This window comes from Girardinichthys multiradiatus, chromosome 5, assembly GCF_021462225.1.
Source record: "Girardinichthys multiradiatus isolate DD_20200921_A chromosome 5, DD_fGirMul_XY1, whole genome shotgun sequence".
NCBI lineage: Eukaryota > Metazoa > Chordata > Actinopteri > Cyprinodontiformes > Goodeidae > Girardinichthys > Girardinichthys multiradiatus.
In genome coordinates, this window is record NC_061798.1 from 53212741 (window position 1) to 53233660 (window position 20920).

The window sequence follows — 20920 nt, forward strand, 5'->3', positions numbered from 1 at the left end:
AATACGGATGATTTTGGCATACAGCTCATGAAAACCCAAAATTCCTGTCTCACAAAATTAGCATATCATTAAAAGGGTCTCTAAACGAGCTATGAACCTAATCATCTGAATCAACGAGTTAACTCTAAACACCTGCAAAAGATTCCTGAGGCCTTTAAAACTCCCAGCCTGGTTCATCACTCAAAACCCCAATCATGGGTAAGACTGCCGACCTGACTGCTGTCCAGAAGGCCACTATTGACACCCTCAAGCAAGAGGGTAAGACACAGAAAGAAATTTCTGAATGAATAGGCTGTTCCCAGAGTGCTGTATCAAGGCACCTCAGTGGGAAGTCTGTGGGAAGGAAAAAGTGTGGCAGAAAACGCTGAACAACGAGAAGAGGTGACCGGACCCTGAGGAAGATTGTGGAGAAGGGCCGATTCCAGACCTTGGGGGACCTGCGGAAGCAGTGGACTGAGTCTGGAGTAGAAACATCCAGAGCCACCATGCACAGGCGTGTGCAGGAAATGGGCTACAGGTGCTGCATTCCCCAGGTCAAGCCACTTTTGAACCAGAAACAGCAGCAGAAGCACCTGACCTGGGCTACAGAGAAGCAGCACTGGACTGTTGCTCAGTGGTCCAAAGTACTTTTTTCGGATGAAAGCAAATTCTGCATGTCATTCGGAAATTAAGGTGCCAGAGTCTGGAGGAAGACTGGGGAGAAGGAAATGCCAAAATGCCAGAAGTCCAGTGTCACGTACCCACAGTCAGTGATGGTCTGGGGTGCCGTGTCAGCTGCTGGTGTTGGTCCACTGTGTTTTATCAAGGGCAGGGTCAATGCAGCTAGCTATCAGGAGATTTTGGAGCACTTCATGCTTCCATCTGCTGAAAAGCTTTATGGAGATGAAGATTTCATTTTTCAGCACGACCTTGCACCTGCTCACAGTGCCAAAACCACTGGCTGATTGCCTCCATGCCACGCCGCATTGAAGCAGTCATTTCTGCAAAAGGATTCCCGACCAAGTATTGAGTGCATAACTGTACATGATTATTTGAAGGTTGACGTTTTTTGTATTAAAAACACTTTTCTTTTATCGGTCGGATGAAATATGCTAATTTTGTGAGATAGGAATTTTGGGTTTTCATGAGCTGTATGCCAAAATCATCCATATTAAGACAATAAAAGACCTGAAATATTTCAGTTAGTGTGCAATGAATCTAAAATATATGAATGTTAAATTTTCATCATGACATTATGGAAAATAATGAACTTTATCACAATATGCTAATATTTTGAGAAGGACCTGTATATGACTGTTGGAAATAACCCAGACTTGAAAGTACAACCCTGCTAGATTTTCAAAATAAGACAAAAATGCTCTACAAAATAAAAGCCTTTACATTTTAAACTATAGAAAATTGGAGGACTTGGCTTCACACTACTGTTGGCGCTCATCCAGTGTAGGAAATAGGACCATGTTGGCCTTTTAAAATAAAGCTTACTTCAGCGTATTTGTTGTTAGTTCATTCTTTTTCTGAATCTTCTGCTATTTTTTATATATTTTAGCACTGACTTCAATTTCTTGGAATATATTTTTGCTTCAGTCTATGCTTTTTCAGCTCATTTATGGGCAGCTCTTTCCTGCTTTTTTAAAGTTTTTGTCAGTTCTTGCATTTCAATAACTGTTTCAACACGTAGTTTTGAGGTAACTTTACATTGTTAAGCTGTTTTATAGCTAATAGTCTTCCTGCTTAAACAGATCAGATGACAGTTTTTCTCTGCTAATGTTTCTGGTATTTCTACTAATTTATCAGATTTCAGCAGATTTTCTGCAGTCAGTTTCAACTTGTTTCTGCCAGCTTTCAGCTAAAAAATTCAGCAAACAGCATTCACACTGCATTTTCGCAGGAAATGCAAATTTTTCTAGTTGCTGATTTTATTGCTTTTATTATCTAATTTTTATCTTGTATTTTTTATTCACCTATACAGCACATTAGTTGCCTTTTGGTTTGTAAAGCGCTTTAAATAAAATAATAATAAGGCCAGAAAATCTCTGAGAAAGAACAAGACTGATTGATGCCTCCATGGACTGAACAGCTCATGCAGAACTGCTGCCGAAGGACCTGACCTGGTCCTCAGCAGCCTAAGCCTAAAGCTGCATTCCTACCCAGCTTAGGCTAACCCAATATACCAGAGAATCCTGAACAACAGAAACAGTGTGCAGTGCTGCAGTTTGGGCCTGGAGGCTACTGGTCAGAGGAACCAAAACATTTCACCAAAACCTAACTCCATTATGAATCCCGGTGGTGGCACCATGATTGGAGGATAGGACAGTTGTCAGTACTGATGGAGCAACACAGGAAGGTTGGATCCATTTAAACATGTTAAGAGAGTTTGCTGAACAGCAGCTCTGATGCCCAAAACTGGATCCTCATCATCCGAGAAATAATCATTGATTCCATTTGTTTTTTTACTGTATCGACGGACGTCTGATGATGCTTGAGGAGAAACATCAAACTGTTCCTGATGCTGCTGGAGTTCTGTGTGTTGCAGCTTTCAGGGTTTAATCTGTAAACGGATTAACGAGCCACTCACATAAACCGCAAAAAAAAGTTAAAAGGTTATTCTATTACATTTTACTTGGTTTGACTGAATGGCCGTCACTGTGAGATGTGACATCAGCAGCTCTTCATCATGATGTCACACCAGAAAGAAAACAAGCAAATTAAGCATCTGACACACTCACCTGGGGATGGGCGTTCGTCGTGCTCGTTTATCGTTGTTGAGAGAAGAATTCATCTGGATGATAAATTCCAAATAATAACGGCTGTATTGTCAGAGTTGTTGTTTAACCGTTTTCCTGACTGTTGGTTCCATCAATGATTATCAATACATTTAAAAATATGATTAAATGCAGTTACTGAGTGCAGTTTATTGATATAGATCACTTCTGTTTATGTGACGGGCGTGGAAGCCTGTTTCAAAATGGGAAAACTTCTTTATCCTTTAAACAAATATATAAAAACTTCCATATCGCCCATGCCTTCACTCACTTGACCTCAGGTGATCTACTGTTTAGATGTTTAGCAAGACCTGCTTCATTATGTGAAAAATTATAAGCACTGCTGACCAGTGCATTCGCTGCTGGTCTGCTGCTGATCAGTGCTGGTAATCAGTGAAATCTGTGCTGGTGATAAGTACGGTTCAAGAAGAAATTTGACAGTCCATTTCTGGTATTGTAGTACTATCAAAACAAGAGTTAGCAGCATGACTTGGCAACACTTTTATGCTGAGTACTTAAATTAGATGCAGCAGTGCCCTGAGATGAAAACAAAGAAAAAAGTACTTATTATATGAATGGGCAACATAGTTTATGGGTTGGCTTCCTTCATCTCCGAACGGCTCTCTTCTGTTGTTCGACTGCAAGTGCTCGGTAGATTGCACAATAAAACGGTGGGAGTAATACCAGAAGTGCTCTTTAAAACTATCCCAGTGTACTGGTTCTGTCTGTGTATGCCAGTCTAGCACATTTAATCCGTCAGCTTAAAGTGTAACTAAACCCGATGTAAAAATAAAATAAAATTGATTTGAATTGAATTAAAATCATAACCCCGCCCCCAGACAAATTTAGAAAAATGCCGCCAAAGTGGCAAAGAGTCAAAATAGCTGCTAGCTTAATTTGACATGTTGAACCATGGAGAGCGACGCTGGTAGTTTCCCCGCAGATGGATCTTTAGAGGTGGAGGATTTTTCACCCCCCTCGTCACTGGAGGTTAAGGGAGGCTTTATGAAACCCAGCGGGCCTGAGCCTCATCAGGTGGAGCCGCTGACTCAGTAATGTCAGAAGCCGGTGCTGCAGAGGCAGTGGAGGACAGAACGGGTCCAGTTTCTGAGTGGCTGATGTTAGCAGCATCATAGCTAACATGAGCTAACGTTCAAAGCTGTAACCAACTTTCAGGCAGTTTACATTTACATGTAGATTTATATTGTCTCCAGTAAAGCATCTGATCGAAGGTATAAAGCATGAAACGCTACGATCAATGCTAGCAGGAAAGAAAGAAAACTTAACTAATAATGTTCAGATGGCCCAGTCAAAGGCCGCTCTAAACAAACAAGTTTTTAATCTTGATTTGAAGCAACTTAGGGTTTCGGTGCTTTTACAGTTTTCTGGGAGTTTATTCCAGATTAGTGGAGCATAAGAACTAAAACCTGCTTCTCCATGTTTGGTTCTGGTTCTGGTTCTGGTTCTGCAGAGTAGATTTGAGCCAGAAGACCTGAGAGGTCTGGGTGGTTGATCCACTGACAACAAGTCTGTAATGTATTTTGGTGCTAAGCCATTCAGTGATTTATAGACTAACATAAGTATTTTAAAGTCTATTCTCTGAGCTACAGGGAGCCAGTGTAAGGACTTTAGAACCGGGCCGATGTTCTCCACTTTCTTAGTTCTAGTGAGGACGAGGGCAGCAGCGTTCTGGATCAACTGCAGCTGTCTGATCCACTTTTTAGGCAGACCTGTGAAGACACCGTTGCAGTAATCAATTCTACTAAAGATGAACGCATGAATTAGTTTTTCAAGGTCCTGCTGAGACATTAGTCCTTTAATCCTGGAGATGTTCTTTAGGTGATAGAAGGTCGACCTTGTTACTGTCTTTATGTTCCTCTGAAGGTTCAGGTCTGAGTCCATCACTACACCAGGTTTCCAGCCTGACTGGTGGTTTCTAGCTGTATTAACTGAAGCTGTGTGCTAACTTTTAAACACTCTTCCTTTGGTCCAAAGATTATTACTTCAGTTTTGTTTTGATTCAGCTGAAGAAAATTTAGGCCCATCCATGCATTGATTTCTTCTAAGCATTTACCCAGCGCTTGAATGGGTTCATAGTCACCTGGTGACATCGTAACGTATAGCTGTGTGTCGTCTGCATAGTTATGATAACTTATGTTGTTGTTTATTAAAATCTGAGTTAGGGGGAGTATGAAGATATTGAATAGGAGGGGCCCTAAGATGGACCCTTGGGGAACGCCACATGTGATTTTTGTGTCTCTGATTTAAAGTTACCTACTGACACAAAAAAGTCCCTGTCCTTCAAGTAGGATTTAAACCAATTGAGTGCTGTACCAGAAAGGCCGACCCAGTTTTCCAGGCGCTCTAATAAAATGGATCAACAGTGTTGAATGCTGCACTAAGGTCCAATAATACCAGCACTGTGGTTCTTCCACAGTCTACATTTATACGGATGTCATTGATGTCACCTTGACAAGAGCAGTCTCTGTACTGTGGTGAGCAGGAAACCTGACTGGAAGACATCGAAGCGGTTGGTCGTTGTTAGGAAGTTGTTTAACTGTTGAAACGCAGCTTTTTCAATAATCTTACTGATGAAGAGGAGGTTTGATATCAAGTAACGTTGGTCCTGGAGTTGATGTGGATGTTCGGACTGTCTCTCTGATCTTTTGGGTTTTTTTCAGTGAAGAATTTAACAAATTCATTGCAGGTCCTGGTAGAGTAGAGTTCAGATGCTACAGTTACAGGAGGGTTTGTTAACCTGTTGATTGTTGCAAATAATGCACCAGCATTGTTAATGTTTTTACTGATGATCTCAGAAAATAAAGATTCTCTTACATTTTTCAGTTGTAGGTTATATCTGTATAGTCTCTCTTTATAGATAATATAGTGAACCTGGAGTCCAGTCTTTCTCCACCTGCGTTCAGCTTTTCAACACTCCTTTCTTTCACTTCTGACTGGTGGAGCACTTCTCCATGGAGACATTTTCTTCCCAGAAACGACTTTCACTTTAATTGGAGCAATTGAATCAATGATGTCCGAGATTTTAGAATGAAAGTTTTCTACCAGCTCATCTACAGTGTTACAGGGCAAAGTGGAGGTAGAAGAGTAAATCTGGTTAAAGGTTTCAGCAGCACCGTCCTTAAAGATGCGTTTTCTTATCAAGTCTCTTTGGCAAACTGAGTCATTGCAGATGATGCTTTCAAACGACTAAAGGAGCTACATCCATTAACATTTACTTTTCCTTCCCATAGAAAGTACTCCTGGATCAGTGCTTCTTTGTTCTCTTTGTGTCTCTGCTCTGTTCTCTCTAACCTCCAGTCGGTCGTGGCAGATGGCCGCTCACACTGAGCCTGGTTCTGGTTCTGCTGGAGGTTTCTTCCTGTTAAAAGGGAGTTTTTCCTCTCCACTGTCGCTACATGCATGCTCAGTATGAGGGATTGCTGCAAAGTCAACACCAGTGACTGTCCACTGTCTCTACATGCTCATCCAGGAGGAGTGAATGCTGCAAGTCACTGACTGGATGCAATCTGCTGGGTTTCCTTAGATAGAAAAACTTTTTATCCAATTTGAATAAATAACTGAATCTGACTGAACTGTTCAATGGTTACGATTAATTGGAATGTATGAACCTGACTGTTGTGAAGAACCTTGAGACGACATGTTGTGAATTGGCGCTATATAAATAAAACTGAATTGAATTATCAGAAGAACCCCACCGGACCCCACTGGCAGCTTAGGAGAAAACTGTTTAGAATGAAGGTTGTTCTCAAACCATTTATTGTTCTCAGAAGATGGATCATTGTCCTGGTTTTCATTCTGTAGTGGAGCAAATCTGTTCTGGAGGAGAACTCCATTATTTCCAGCTGTCTCACTCCTATCAGTTGTTGTGACAGCAGCTCGCTGTCGAAGTCTCCTTTTACCAGGGGAAACGGGGACATTTCTCTGTAATTCTGGCCATTCTAATTTATTTAATTGCTGAGATCTTCCAGTGAGTCGTCCACCTTGATTTTTTGGGCATGCCCCTAAAACATGCCAGGGGGGTCTGCTGGTTGGTTTATTCTCAGTGTTCTGATTGCCGGCAGAGTTGTTGAGCTGGCTGTCACTGTTTGGGATCACAGGCAGAGTTGAATCATCGTTGTACCTCATATTCACCTCCACATTCACTTCTAGTTGATGGATTTTCATCTCCAAAACAGTCCATTTCTGTTCAGGTTTGTTGAAGTCTTCTGTGGTGAAGAAAGGCGTCGACTTGTCCTTCTTTTCAGTTTCCACCGTTCAACCCAAAGAGGGCAGCACTAAGACGGTTTTAGGACAAATGTTGCAGAATTAAACAAGTTTACATGAAAATGTCAAAGTTTGCACAGGAACATAAAGATAGCACACTGAAGGCCCAATTTATACAGTATATTTCCAAAACATTTTTATTTGGGGTTTAGGGTCACTTTAATATTAATTGCCATTATCTGATTTGATATTGGTCTGATCTGACAAGGATGATGTCATAATCTAAAAATTAAATGTAGCAATTTTAAAACTCAGCACATTTAATCAAAAAATTATTTTAACTAAAATGAAATAAAATGTTTACTCAACATTTTTAACTTTTCACTGCTTATTTCAGTTATGTATTTTCCACAGCGCATTGTTGAGTTGTAGTTGTAGTTTTTAGGTCTTCTACTGTAGAGGTACAGCTGAGACAGCTCTAACCATGCTGTTTCATTCTCCTTTTCCCCCTCAGTGAGTCAGCGTGTCGTTTCTACAGCCATCAGATGAAGGGAAAGCACCTGGCCATCAGGAAGATGAATGAGATCCAGAAGAACATCGACGGCTGGGAGGGGAAGGATATCGGCCAGTGCTGCAACGAGTTCATCATGGAAGGCACGCTGACTCGTGTTGGCGCCAAACATGAGCGCCACATCTTCCTTTTTGACGGACTCATGATCTGCTGCAAGTCGAACCACGGGCCACCACGGCTGCCCGGCGCCGGCTCCACGGCCGAGTATCGCCTCAAAGAAAAGTTCTTAATGCGCAAAGTCCAGATCAACGACAAGGACGACAAGGAGGGCGAATACCGGCACGCCTTCGAGATTATCCTGAAGGATGGGAACAGCGTGGTGTTTGCTGCCAAGTCTGCTGAAGAGAAGAACGGCTGGATGGCGGCGCTGATCTCACTGCAGTACCGCAGCACGCTGGAGCGCATCCTGGACAAAGCTCTGCTGCAGGAGAAGGAGGAGCAGATGAAGCTGCCGTCGGCTGAGGAGTACAGCTTTGCCGAGCCTGACTCTGAAGAGAACGTGGTGTTCGAGGAAAACATCCAGTCCAAGTCTGGGATTCCCATGATCAAAGCGGGGACTGTTCTAAAACTGATTGAGAGGCTGACCTACCATATGTACGCAGGTAAAACATCACCCCTCAGTTAAGTTCTGAACCGGTTGTTTTCCTAGCAGCACCTGATGTGATCTGTTGGTGTATGACTTAGTGATAGGTAGATATGGGGCTGGGGGTCAGTTGATTTCAGAACCAGATGAGCATTTAATATGTTTCAGGAGATCTTTAGCTTGGCTATGTAGAGAGATCCAGAACTCACCAGATTAGAAGCTCTTGGTTCTGCTTTGACATGCTGATTGGGTTCTAAGGTGGAAACAAATCTCTTGAGTCTGAAAGACAAGCTAGGTTATGGAGCTGGTCTCAAACCAGTTCTCCTGGTCAGAACTGCTGCTACAGAACTAAAAACTGGACCAGTTCCATGTTAATGACTCCGTGTATGTGGGTCTGGTCTGATGAGTTTCTGTCATGTTTCCACAGATCCGAACTTTGTCCGGACCTTTCTAACCACCTACAGGTCTTTTTGTAAACCTCGGGAGCTCCTGGACCTGCTCATGGAGAGGTGAGCCCACCGGTTGGGTCAAATGGGCCAATCAGAACAGCTAACTTCTAGTGATGCTAAATGGTGAAGAACGGTTTGAATCTGTGTGAAATGAACCATCATATTTTACTCACAGTTCAGATCAGGGGGAGACAGCAGGTGACGGTGTTGAAGCTGATTATGACTTCATCAGTGATCAGTTTTTATCGGACCTTCTGCACTGTGATCCCGGTTCACCCTGTGAGTGGGTCCTATTTATTCAAGTCTCCAGGACAGCAGCTGGATAGATTCAGGTCTAGACTCTTGATCAAGTCAATTTAAATCTGTTTATTTATATAACGCCAATTCACAACAAATGTTTTCTAACTAAGGAACCCAGCAGATTGTATCGACAGTATAATATATTGCTACTACGTGATCCTGGTCTGTCAGGTTTGGATGGGTGTCATGAAGTCTGAATCAGAACGCTGATGATTAATCCAGCTGCTGGTAGACAACTCAGAATCCTGGATAATCAGACTGTAGAAGTCTTGTTTTTGGGTCCATCACATGAAGGAGGTTGGGCTGACCTGTAGGAAGATGCACAGTTGTAGCACTGAACTTGTTGTCTAAGGTTGGAGGTCCAGCACCTAGCCTGTCTTCTTACCCTTTGGCAAGGCAGTAAAGCTGAGACCACTCAATGGATTAGACGCCTCGGTGTGTGGATTAGCTGCACATCACAGAGAGCTCAGTGAGACTTAGTGGAGCTGTTAACCAGTACTTGGTTCTGATATTGCACAGGCAGCAGTTTGAGCTAAATAAAGATTTAAAACTACAGCTGACTGTACTAACCTGCAGATCTTCTAGGTCCATATTCCCAAAGATCCTCAGAGTCTCTCAGAGCTCGTATGTTATCCTGAACATTCCTGCCAACGAGTCTCAGCTTCAGTGATTCAGTTCTCTGCTGAGACTCTGAGGAGACATCAGAGTTCAGTTAATACAGCTAGAAACCACCAGTCAGGCTGGAAACCTGGGTGTAGTGATGAACTCAGACCTGAACCTTCAGAGGAACATAAAGACAGTAACAAGGTTGACCTTCTATCACCTAAAGAACATCTCCAGGATTAAAGGACTAATGTCTCAGCAGGACCTTGAAAAACTAATTCATGCGTTCATCTTTAGTAGAATTGATTACTGCAACGGTGTCTTCACAGGTCTGCCTAAAAAGTGGATCAGACAGCTGCAGTTGATCCAGAACGCTGCTGCCTGCGTCCTCACTAGAACTAAGAACGTGGAGAACATCGGCCCGGTTCTAAAGTCCCTACACTGGCTCCCTGTAGCTCAGAGAATAGACTTTAAAATACTTCTGTTAGTCTATAAATCACTGAATGGGTTAGCACCAAAATACATTACAGACTTGTTGTCAGTGGATCAACCACCCAGACCTCTCAGGTCTTCTGGGTCAAATCTACTCTGCAGAACCAGAACCAGAACCAAACATGGAGAAGCAGCTTTTAGTTCTTATGCTCCACTAATCTGGAATAAACTCCCAGAAAACTGTAAAAGCACCGAAACCCTAAGTTGCTTCAAATCAAGATTAAAAACTTGTTTGTTTAGAGCGGCCTTTGACTGGGCCATCTGAACATTATTAGTTAAGTTTTCTTTCTTTCCTGCTAGCATTGATCGTAGCGTTTCATGCTTTATACCTTCGATCAGATGCTTTACTGGAGACAATATAAATCTACATGTAAATGTAAACTGCCTGAAAGTTGGTTACAGCTTTGAACGTTAGCTCATGTTAGCTATGATGCTGCTAACATCAGCCACTCAGAAACTGGACCCGTTCTGTCCTCCACTGCCTCTGCAGCACCGGCTTCTGACATTACTGAGTCAGCGGCTCCACCTGATGAGGCTCAGGCCCGCTGGGTTTCATAAAGCCTCCCTTAACCTCCAGTGACGAGGGGGGTGAAAAATCCTCCACCTCTAAAGATCCATCTGCGGGGAAACTACCAGCGTCGCTCTCCATGGTTCAACATGTCAAATTAAGCTAGCAGCTATTTTGACTCTTTGCCACTTTGGCGGCATTTTTCTAAATTTGTCTGGGGGCGGGGTTATGATTTTAATTCAATTCAAATCAATTTTATTTTATTTTTACATCGGGTTTAGTTACACTTTAAGCTGACGGATTAAATGTGCTAGACTGGCATACACAGACAGAACCAGTACACTGGGATAGTTTTAAAGAGCACTTCTGGTATTACTCCCACCGTTTTATTGTGCAATCTACCGAGCACTTGCAGTCGAACAACAGAAGAGAGCCGTTCGGAGATGAAGGAAGCCAACCCATAAACTATGTTGCCCATTCATATAATAAGTACTTTTTTCTTTGTTTTCATCTCAGGGCACTGCTGCATCTAATTTAAGTACTCAGCATAAAAGTGTTGCCAAGTCATGCTGCTAACTCTTGTTTTGATAGTACTACAATACCAGAAATGGACTGTCAAATTTCTTCTTGAACCGTACTTATCACCAGCACAGATTTCACTGATTACCAGCACTGATCAGCAGCAGACCAGCAGCGAATGCACTGGTCAGCAGTGCTTATAATTTTTCACATAATGAAGCAGGTCTTGCTAAACATCTAAACAGTAGATCACCTGAGGTCAAGTGAGTGAAGGCATGGGCGATATGGAAGTTTTTATATATTTGTTTAAAGGATAAAGAAGTTTTCCCATTTTGAAACAGGCTTCCACGCCCGTCACATAAACAGAAGTGATCTATATCAATAAACTGCACTCAGTAACTGCATTTAATCATATTTTTAAATGTATTGATAATCATTGATGGAACCAACAGTCAGGAAAACGGTTAAACAACAACTCTGACAATACAGCCGTTATTATTTGGAATTTATCATCCAGATGAATTCTTCTCTCAACAACGATAAACGAGCACGACGAACGCCCATCCCCAGGTGAGTGTGTCAGATGCTTAATTTGCTTGTTTTCTTTCTGGTGTGACATCATGATGAAGAGCTGCTGATGTCACATCTCACAGTGACGGCCATTCAGTCAAACCAAGTAAAATGTAATAGAATAACCTTTTAACTTTTTTTTGCGGTTTATGTGAGTGGCTCGTTAATCCGTTTACAGATTAAACCCTGAAAGCTGCAACACACAGAACTCCAGCAGCATCAGGAACAGTTTGATGTTTCTCCTCAAGCATCATCAGACGTCCGTCGATACAGTAAAAAAACAAATGGAATCAATGATTATTTCTCGGATGATGAGGATCCAGTTTTGGGCATCAGAGCTGCTGTTCAGCAAACTCTCTTAACATGTTTAAATGGATCCAACCTTCCTGTGTTGCTCCATCAGTACTGACAACTGTCCTATCCTCCAATCATGGTGCCACCACCGGGATTCATAATGGAGTTAGGTTTTGGTGAAATGTTTTGGTTCCTCTGACCAGTAGCCTCCAGGCCCAAACTGCAGCACTGCACACTGTTTCTGTTGTTCAGGATTCTCTGGTATATTGGGTTAGCCTAAGCTGGGTAGGAATGCAGCTTTAGGCTTAGGCTGCTGAGGACCAGGTCAGGTCCTTCGGCAGCAGTTCTGCATGAGCTGTTCAGTCCATGGAGGCATCAATCAGTCTTGTTCTTTCTCAGAGATTTTCTGGCCTTATTATTATTTTATTTAAAGCGCTTTACAAACCAAAAGGCAACTAATGTGCTGTATAGGTGAATAAAAAATACAAGATAAAAATTAGATAATAAAAGCAATAAAATCAGCAACTAGAAAAATTTGCATTTCCTGCGAAAATGCAGTGTGAATGCTGTTTGCTGAATTTTTTAGCTGAAAGCTGGCAGAAACAAGTTGAAACTGACTGCAGAAAATCTGCTGAAATCTGATAAATTAGTAGAAATACCAGAAACATTAGCAGAGAAAAACTGTCATCTGATCTGTTTAAGCAGGAAGACTATTAGCTATAAAACAGCTTAACAATGTAAAGTTACCTCAAAACTACTTGTTGAAACAGTTATTGAAATGCAAGAACTGACAAAAACTTTAAAAAAGCAGGAAAGAGCTGCCCATAAATGAGCTGAAAAAGCATAGACTGAAGCAAAAATATATTCCAAGAAATTGAAGTCAGTGCTAAAATATATAAAAAATAGCAGAAGATTCAGAAAAAGAATGAACTAACAACAAATACGCTGAAGTAAGCTTTATTTTAAAAGGCCAACATGGTCCTATTTCCTACACTGGATGAGCGCCAACAGTAGTGTGAAGCCAAGTCCTCCAATTTTCTATAGTTTAAAATGTAAAGGCTTTTATTTTGTAGAGCATTTTTGTCTTATTTTGAAAATCTAGCAGGGTTGTACTTTCAAGTCTGGGTTATTTCCAACAGTCATATACAACCTACTTGCTCGGCTGAAATCATTGTTTATGCTATTATCAGCTTTAAAAAAATCATTTGTACATATGGAAGGTTGATGTTCAGTGTAAAAAGAGGCTTTTATTTTGTAGCATATATGTAGGTCTTATTTTGAAAGTCTAGTTTGGTTGTCAGCTATGACTGACTTATTGTGATCACTTATGGAAGCTTCTGGCCTGAGTTCAGCCTCAGAGCCACTCTCTGTCAGAGGTTACTAAAGTTCACTGGCAGCTGTGTTCTGTTGCTATGGTAATTAATGAGCGCCCAACAGCTGCTGTTGCTATGGTAACTAATGGGGCCCAACAGCTGCTGTTTCTCACTCACGCAGCACTACACTTTGTATCTCATCATGGCCTGGCTTTATAACATGTTGGCGCATGCTCCCGAACTACTGCCCATAACTCGGAAACCGTAGGGGCTATCGACGTCATTCTTGGACCGTTTTTCTCAGAATGGACAAGGGAACGAGAATATTAACATTTTTGTTGAAAATATAATAATAAAGGCACAACACTAGGTGAAAAAAAGGACAAATGGAGAAAAACACAAAAATGCCTGAACATGCTCCGAACGTCTAATTACTCGAAAGCTATAAGGGCTATAGATTTGATTCATGCACCACATGAATCAGCAGGCCTTGCTGAACAATCATGGAACTTTTCAAATTTCTACAACAATCTGTCTGGGAGGTGTGAACCTGTGAAAAAGTGGATCATTTTGACCTTTTTTAACCTGACTAAAGATGGATTTTTCACTCTCAAACAAATGTACTTCATGAGAAAACGGTGAAAGGTATCCAAAAAATCTTTGGACTGTCAGTATCAGCAGACATCGGTGAACAATCCTGGAGAATTTCATGTGTCAAAAATAATCCGTGTAGGAGATGTGACAGTGTAAGAAAGTCGATGATTTAGAAATCTTTTAATTTTAAGCTTTCTGAGGAAGGGCAGATTTGGTACTCTAAAACAAACCTATTTTATGACAAAACGGTAAAAGATTTCAAAATAATTCCTTCACTGTGAGCTCCAGCAAGCTCTCAAGATTAATTGGTGCAAAGCTCATGTCTCTAACTTGGAACGGTTACGAAAGGTGGCGATTCAAAAACATGTGAGTTTAAGGATGTTTTTTCTGAAATTCTTATAGGTTTCCCATTCAGGGTGTGTTGACTTTGCGTTGCTCCCAGACGTGTTGCATGAAATCCAGAAAACTGGAAAAGAGTTGAAACCCTAAGTTGCTTCAAATCAAGATTAAAAACTTATTTGTTTAGAGCGGCCTTTGACTAGGCCATCTAAACATTATTGGTTACGTTTTTGGTCCAATATACTTCTCGTTTTCTTGTGCATCATTCTATTCTCTTTATTTAATTTTTATTTTAATTCTTTTTAAATGATCTCTGTTTGATTTTCTGTATCATTGTGAAGTTTTTCTTCATGTGCAGCGCCTTGATGCCTTGTTGCTGAAAAGCGCTAAATAAATACACTTGACTTGACTTGAGGCAGGAACTCCCCTCCAACCTGAAGAGGACAAGCCACCCTTTTCCGGTCGAGAACCATGGCCTCGGACTTGGAGGAGCTGATCTTCATCCCAGCCGCTTCACACTCGGCTGCGAACCGCCACAGCACATGCTGTAGGTCTTGGCTAGAGGGGACCAGCAGGACCACGTCATCCACAAAAAGAAGAGACGAAATCCTTTGGTCCCCAAACCAGATCCCCTCCGGCCCTTGGCTGCGTCTAGAAATCCTGTCCATAAAAGTTATGAACAGGACCGGTGACAAAGGGCAGCCCTGCCGGAGTCAAACATGCACCGGGAACAGGTCCGACTTAGTGCCGGCAATGCGGTCCAAACTCCTGATCCGCTTGTACAGGGACCGGATGGCCCCTAATAAAGGAGCCCCCGATTCCATACTCCTGGAGCACCCCCCACAGGGCATCACGAGGGACACAGTCGAATGCCTTCTCCAGGTCCACAAAACACATGTGATCCAGTTGGGCAAACTCCCATGAACCCTCCCAGTACCCTGTAGAGGGTATAGAGCTGGTCCAGTGTATATACGTGTGTGTGTATGCAATTTATTTTTCTGTAAATATTTAAATAATTCTTTACTATATTGTTTGTAATTTTGTTCATTTTTTATTCATGGTTATTAATTATTGTTTCTATTATTTATTGATCCTTCCTAATATCACCTTACTAGAGGTTGACCTTTAACCTGTCCTGCTGCTGAAACTATTTCATTTCCTCCTAGAGGGATGATAAAGTTAATCTTATCTCTATATTAATAATTGTATGAATGTTCTAGAAGTTTCTGTTCTCTTTGACTCGACTGTTTAGGAGGTGGATCTCTGCACCATGGAGCTGGTAGCGTTTTATTCAATCACTGTTGTTCATTGGAGGAGAAGATCTCTCCTTTCTCTCTGTCTTTCCTCCATCTTCTCTGCTTCAGACACTCTTAGGATCACTAAAGGTCCTTCTCACTGCTCTGAACATCTCGTGTTAGGAGCTCTCTGGAGGCCTCAGATGCTTCCTGATTAACTTTGATCTTAATGAGGGGAAATTGTAATTCTAATGACATCACTAGGGTTAGGGTGAGTCTCAGGGTTCTTTGTGAAGCTGTAGTTTCTGACATCTGTGTGTCTTTTCAGGTTTGAGATCCCAGAGCCAAGGTCGACTGACACGGATCAGATGGAGGAAGGAGAGCAGCTTCTTAGCGCAGACCTGAAACGTTTCCGGAAAGAGTTTGTTCAGCCAGTTCAGCTCAGGTACAGAGCACATCCTGCTGGAAGTAGCAAACCTCGGCAATCTCCAGGCACATGTGTTCAGGGTTGAGTTTGACCGTTTCCCTGCATTCAGCTGGGTTCTGACTGTGAATTAGTCAAGGTTTTTATGAGTCACTACAGACCTGTGACCTCTATCTCATCCTGCAGAGTTCTGAATGTGTGTCGTCACTGGGTGGAGCATCACTTCTATGACTTTGAAAGAGACCCTCACCTGCTGAGTCAACTAGAGGATTTCATTGCTTCAGTCAGAGGTTGGTTCCTGCTCAAACATCTGCATGAACAACAGGTCCAATACCTGCTCTAACACCAGTGCTTAACCAGCATAAACAATGCAGGACCTGTACTTCGATGACCCGCCTGCAGCAGCAGATTTTGTCTTTTAACCTGACAAACATGTTTCTGGAGCCAGTCATTCAACGGGTCAGAAACTGGATCTGGTTTTCTCTTTAGGTCTCAACATGGACCTTTACATGTTAAACAGCTTGCTGTGAGCGAGCACAGCTGCACTTCCTTTAAACTGCAATCTAGTGTTGATCCGGTTCCTCCCAGGTTGAAGTCAGAGAAACGGATCATTAATCCGTCAGTTGATGGTTCTTCTGATGGTTCCATCAGAACGGAACTGAGTTCATGGCAGTGGTCCATTCTCTCCTTCATCATCTGAGATGATGGACTTTAGACCCAGTGGCTCCCGTTTAACAAAGTCCGGTTGATCAGAACAGGAGCGGGTTCTTGGATTACTGAGAACATTTGTAGGTTTAGAAGAACATGTCCTACAACTGAAAGGCTTTGAAGAAGTAATCTGGAGATTCTGAGGTCGAACTTTATGGAACTTATAAAGTTTTTTTACATGAGAAGATAAAAACATCCAGAACATCTTACTTATCTAATCTAAAATCCTCAAACAGAAACATCTCCAAAGTTTGGTGTGATCCAATAAATCAGATGGTTCCTCCTGAAGATTCTCCCATACCTGGACTTTCAATCTGACTGGAACAAATTTCTGACTTCCTTCTAGAATTAAATCAGGAACATGATTCTAATTCTTCTCTTCCATCTTCTTCCCAATCATGGTCGTCCTTCACATTTTCTCAGGACATCAGCACAAAGCCTTCTTCAAGCTCCGTTGATGTCCTCTAGCTCTGTGTTTCTGAAGGTTTTGGACCTGACTGTCCCCTGCATAGTGGACAGTATTCATCTGTCCCGCCCCTTTTAAACATCATGTCATTGAAGCTGGACTCCTCTCAGCCGGGCCTGCTTCTGAACGATGACCAACTGAGGTCTTCTCTGGATCAACACATTTCTGGTAGATATGAATCTGGGTTTTGGAAACGCATCAACAGAACCTGTGTAGCTGAAAGGATCTAGTGACACTGTGATGGCTGAAGACACCTGGGGAGGTTCTGTTTTAGTCTTGTTGGACCTTTCAGGAGCCACGCACCGTCTGAACCAGCAGACTGCAGAATTTACTGGGATCTCTGGAGCTATTTTAGAGCAGCTTAGATCTTACCTTCAAATAGATCAGGCAACAGATTGGACCTCTAAACCCGGCCATCGAGTCAAACGTAAAGAATTTAGCTGTTTCCAACCAACCAGTATCTCCTAAAGGTCACTGACGACAACTTCTCCAAAACTGCTTTTTTCATCCTTTCACTTCATCTTTTCTAGAACTGCTCACAGTTATCAACAAGAGACCTTCATCTCCTTCAGTCGGTCCAAAACTCCACAGCAAGACTGACCCAGACTCAACAGAACCGCTCCCATTACTCCTATTTTGTTGTCTCAGTCTCTGGTCGTCACTGGTTTCCTGTTTGTCACTGGTCAGCTGGTCGTCACTGGTCATCTGCTGGTTACTGGTGAATGAATCAACTATAGTGGATGAAGAGCTGTGGAAACACAATCAGGTGGATTAGAGAGGAACCACTGGAGATGTACATGAGGTGCGTAACTTTACAGAAAAATCCCGGTTCGCTCCGTTTTAATCCAGACAGGAATGTCTGAATGCAAAATGCTTTATTCTACAGGGAATAAAAATGCTGAAGTTTTCTTCAGAAAATAATTAGATGTTATTGATATTTCCTAGCATTTCAAAAAGCCGCCAGTAAACAACCAACTGGAGATATTTTTTTTAATTTATAAAAATGTTAAATATAAAATATAACCAAGTGTAGTTGTTAAGGACTTAAATAGGATATTAAAGACATTTGATACTAAAAAATATTAGAAACACTTTGCAGTGGTTTAGAAGTATAAACAGTCCAGTGTACGAGTCGTACTTGAATGCACCATGAAATGCACCTGGTGGTGTTTGGGCTGGCTAAATGCTGCAGGTGGCTGGATTTGGACTTAAGTTTATCTTCTCTGTACCACATTCTGCTTGACATAATTTCTGTTGAGCAGCCTGGTTGAGTTTGGGTTGAGCTATGTACCTTATTGCTGTTGACAAAAGCTGGTTTTGGTCCGCTCAAGCCACTAAATTAACTTACACAGCAAGGAAATAATAAGACATGAATAAATGATAGAAAAACTACTAAAATTGTTTATAACTAAAATTAGAATCAAATTAAAAAAACTAACAAACAAACAGTTATAAACTTGAACCTTTTAAAAGTCAGGCTTTTAGCTGCCCTTGAGTCTTCAGGAAGCCTGGTCCTCAGCTGAGGAACACCTCACCATAAGTTCTGGTTCTACCTCTAGGTACCAACAGAAGAACCTTTCCAGAAGACCTGAGAGGTCTGGAGGGGCTGTAGGACAGAAGCAAATCTGAAAAATATGGTGGACTGGGAAAATGAAGAGTTTAAATACCAGTAAGAGAACCTTAAAACCAGTTCTAAAATGGGCAGAGACTGGACAGAGAAAATCAGTGTGATGTGAGCCCAAGTTCTGGTCCTCGTCAGCATCTCTGCAGCTGGGTTCTGAAGAAGCTGTAATGGAGCCAAAGTTCTGTTGGAAAGACCAGAAAGCAGAGCACCTTAGTCTAAACTGAATGTGACTCTGAGGTTTCTGACCTGATCTGAAGAATGTCGCTGAAGATGGGCGGTTAGTTTCTCTCTGAGTCTTAACCAGGAACTGAAACTTCAGGTTTGTCCTGACTGAGATGAAGGACCTTCTCTGCCATCCATCACTTCATACCTAAAGGTAAAGATGTAGACCTGTGTGTCATCAGCATAGCCATGTAATTAATGCGACGTCTCCTGATGACATCACCCAACAACAACATAAAAGTGTAGGACTTACAATTGAGCCTTGTGGAACACCGTAGTTTAGGTCATAAAGAATTGTCTGTTGAGCTACGAGCTGAACCACTTCAGAACTGTACTAGCAGGTCCATTCTGTCTGAGCCCGGTGTGATCAACAGTACCAAAAGCTGCACTAAGGTCCAGTTATACCAGTACGGAAGGGTTGTTCTGATCCATATTATATGTGAGGTGGTGTAAAATCTTTAGCGGTACTGTTTCTGGGCTGTGATTGGACCTAAAACCAGACAGTGTTTTTTGGAATGAATCTAAATGAAATATCAGTTGATTCAGAACCAGCATCTCTAGAACTGGGCTTAAAAACAGCAGCCTAGAAATGGGTCTAAAATGATCAAACATGGAGGCATCAAGGTTCCTTCTCTTCAGATGAGGCTTAATAACAGCAGGGAAACCCGCCTGAAGACATCACTTCACAATGTGAAGAACATCATGTGTAAAGGGTTGAATCCATGTTTAAAAACGGAAGTTGGTTTGGGTCGAAAAGACAAGTTTTCTGTTTTAATGAAGAAATAGTTCTGATGAGCATCTCAGCATCAACCAAGCTGTGAGTTCTTCACACTGTCTGTTGAATCCCAGCGTTGTTCGATCAGATTTATTCAGTCGCTAAACGTCTGCGTCAGTCTGTTTGGTAAACTGGGCCCAAAGATCTGTACATGTTAGAGCCGACCCGACCCGACCTCAGTCAAACAAACTTTAATTTCTTTGGATTCAGTCGGGTTTCAGTCTGATTACCGCCCAAACACAGTAAATAATAAAGAAAAGCAAACATTTAACCAGTTTGAACAGGAAGTGTCAGTAATTTATCAAAGTGCTTCAATTGGGATTAATTTAAGAATTAAAATGTTTTGGTGAAATATTGGAATAAATATTAATATTAGAATGAATGTAATTATCACAAATTATTTATTTGTGCGATCCGGCCCAAACGTGACCATCATGCTAAAACCCACAACAACCTCAGAACATGAAATAAATGATCCAAACTCAACACCATCAGAACCACGTTCACCTGTAGGAGAATATTCAAGTATTTTAGTTTGCATCTCATTCATTTTATGGACGAGTGGAACAGAAATAAAACCCATATGAATCCTGAGAACATCTTCTTTACACAGCAAGGACACTCCAGAAACATCTGATACTAGTCTGAACACCCAATCTCCTCACTGCTCTACGTTGCTAGTCCATGAACTCTGATTAGTGGGAATAACTGGTCGAACTGGATCACCTGCTGCTGTCAGCCGACAGAACCTCCTCATCACAGTGAGCTGACAGTGTAGCGCCCTGTGCTGGGCGGTGAGGAAAACTACTTCTGGCCTATAGGCGTCTTTACCAGACTGTGAATGAGTCAGTGTAACAAAGTCCTGCCTACAGATGTACCTTTGAGCAAATTTTAAACTCACTCTGCTGTCCAAAGGAACCGTTAGGATCTGGTTCTTGTCTCCAGGTGGATCTGCTCTGATTCCTGTTGGAAATGTGATGGACAACAGAATGTGAATCCAGATCCGATCTGGTGAGGTTTTGGGTTGTAGTCATTTCTGACCCCAGTTGCTGTGCCTCTCGTTTTAGGTAAGGCCATGAGGAAGTGGGTGGAGTCCATCACTAAGATCATCCAGCGGAAGAAGCAGGTTCAGGCGAACCTTCCCAATCACAGTATCACCTTCCAGAACTCTCCTCCACCCATCGAATGGCACATCTGTAAACAAGGAAACACTGAGCAGTTCGACCTCATGACTCTTCATCCCATCGAGATCGCCCGCCAGCTTACTTTACTTGAGTCCGACTTCTACAGGTAACACACTTTTCCCAGCGTACCAGTCAGCTGGGCCGCAACCGTCTGATCTCTG

General features: G+C 42.0%; 1 protein-coding gene across 5 annotated transcripts in view; it reads left to right on the forward strand.

The window, feature by feature from the left end:
• LOC124868143 (son of sevenless homolog 1-like) overlaps positions 1 to 20920 on the forward strand; it is a 64938-nt gene that overhangs the window by 23544 nt on the left and 20474 nt on the right. For all 5 annotated transcript variants that reach the window (XM_047364983.1, XM_047364984.1, XM_047364986.1 and 2 more), the window contains exons 10-14: positions 7501 to 8159; positions 8568 to 8649; positions 15685 to 15801; positions 15967 to 16070; positions 20643 to 20865. In XM_047364983.1, the coding sequence (XP_047220939.1) occupies positions 7501 to 8159; positions 8568 to 8649; positions 15685 to 15801; positions 15967 to 16070; positions 20643 to 20865 (1185 nt within the window). The remainder of the gene's footprint in view (positions 1 to 7500; positions 8160 to 8567; positions 8650 to 15684; positions 15802 to 15966; positions 16071 to 20642; positions 20866 to 20920) is intronic.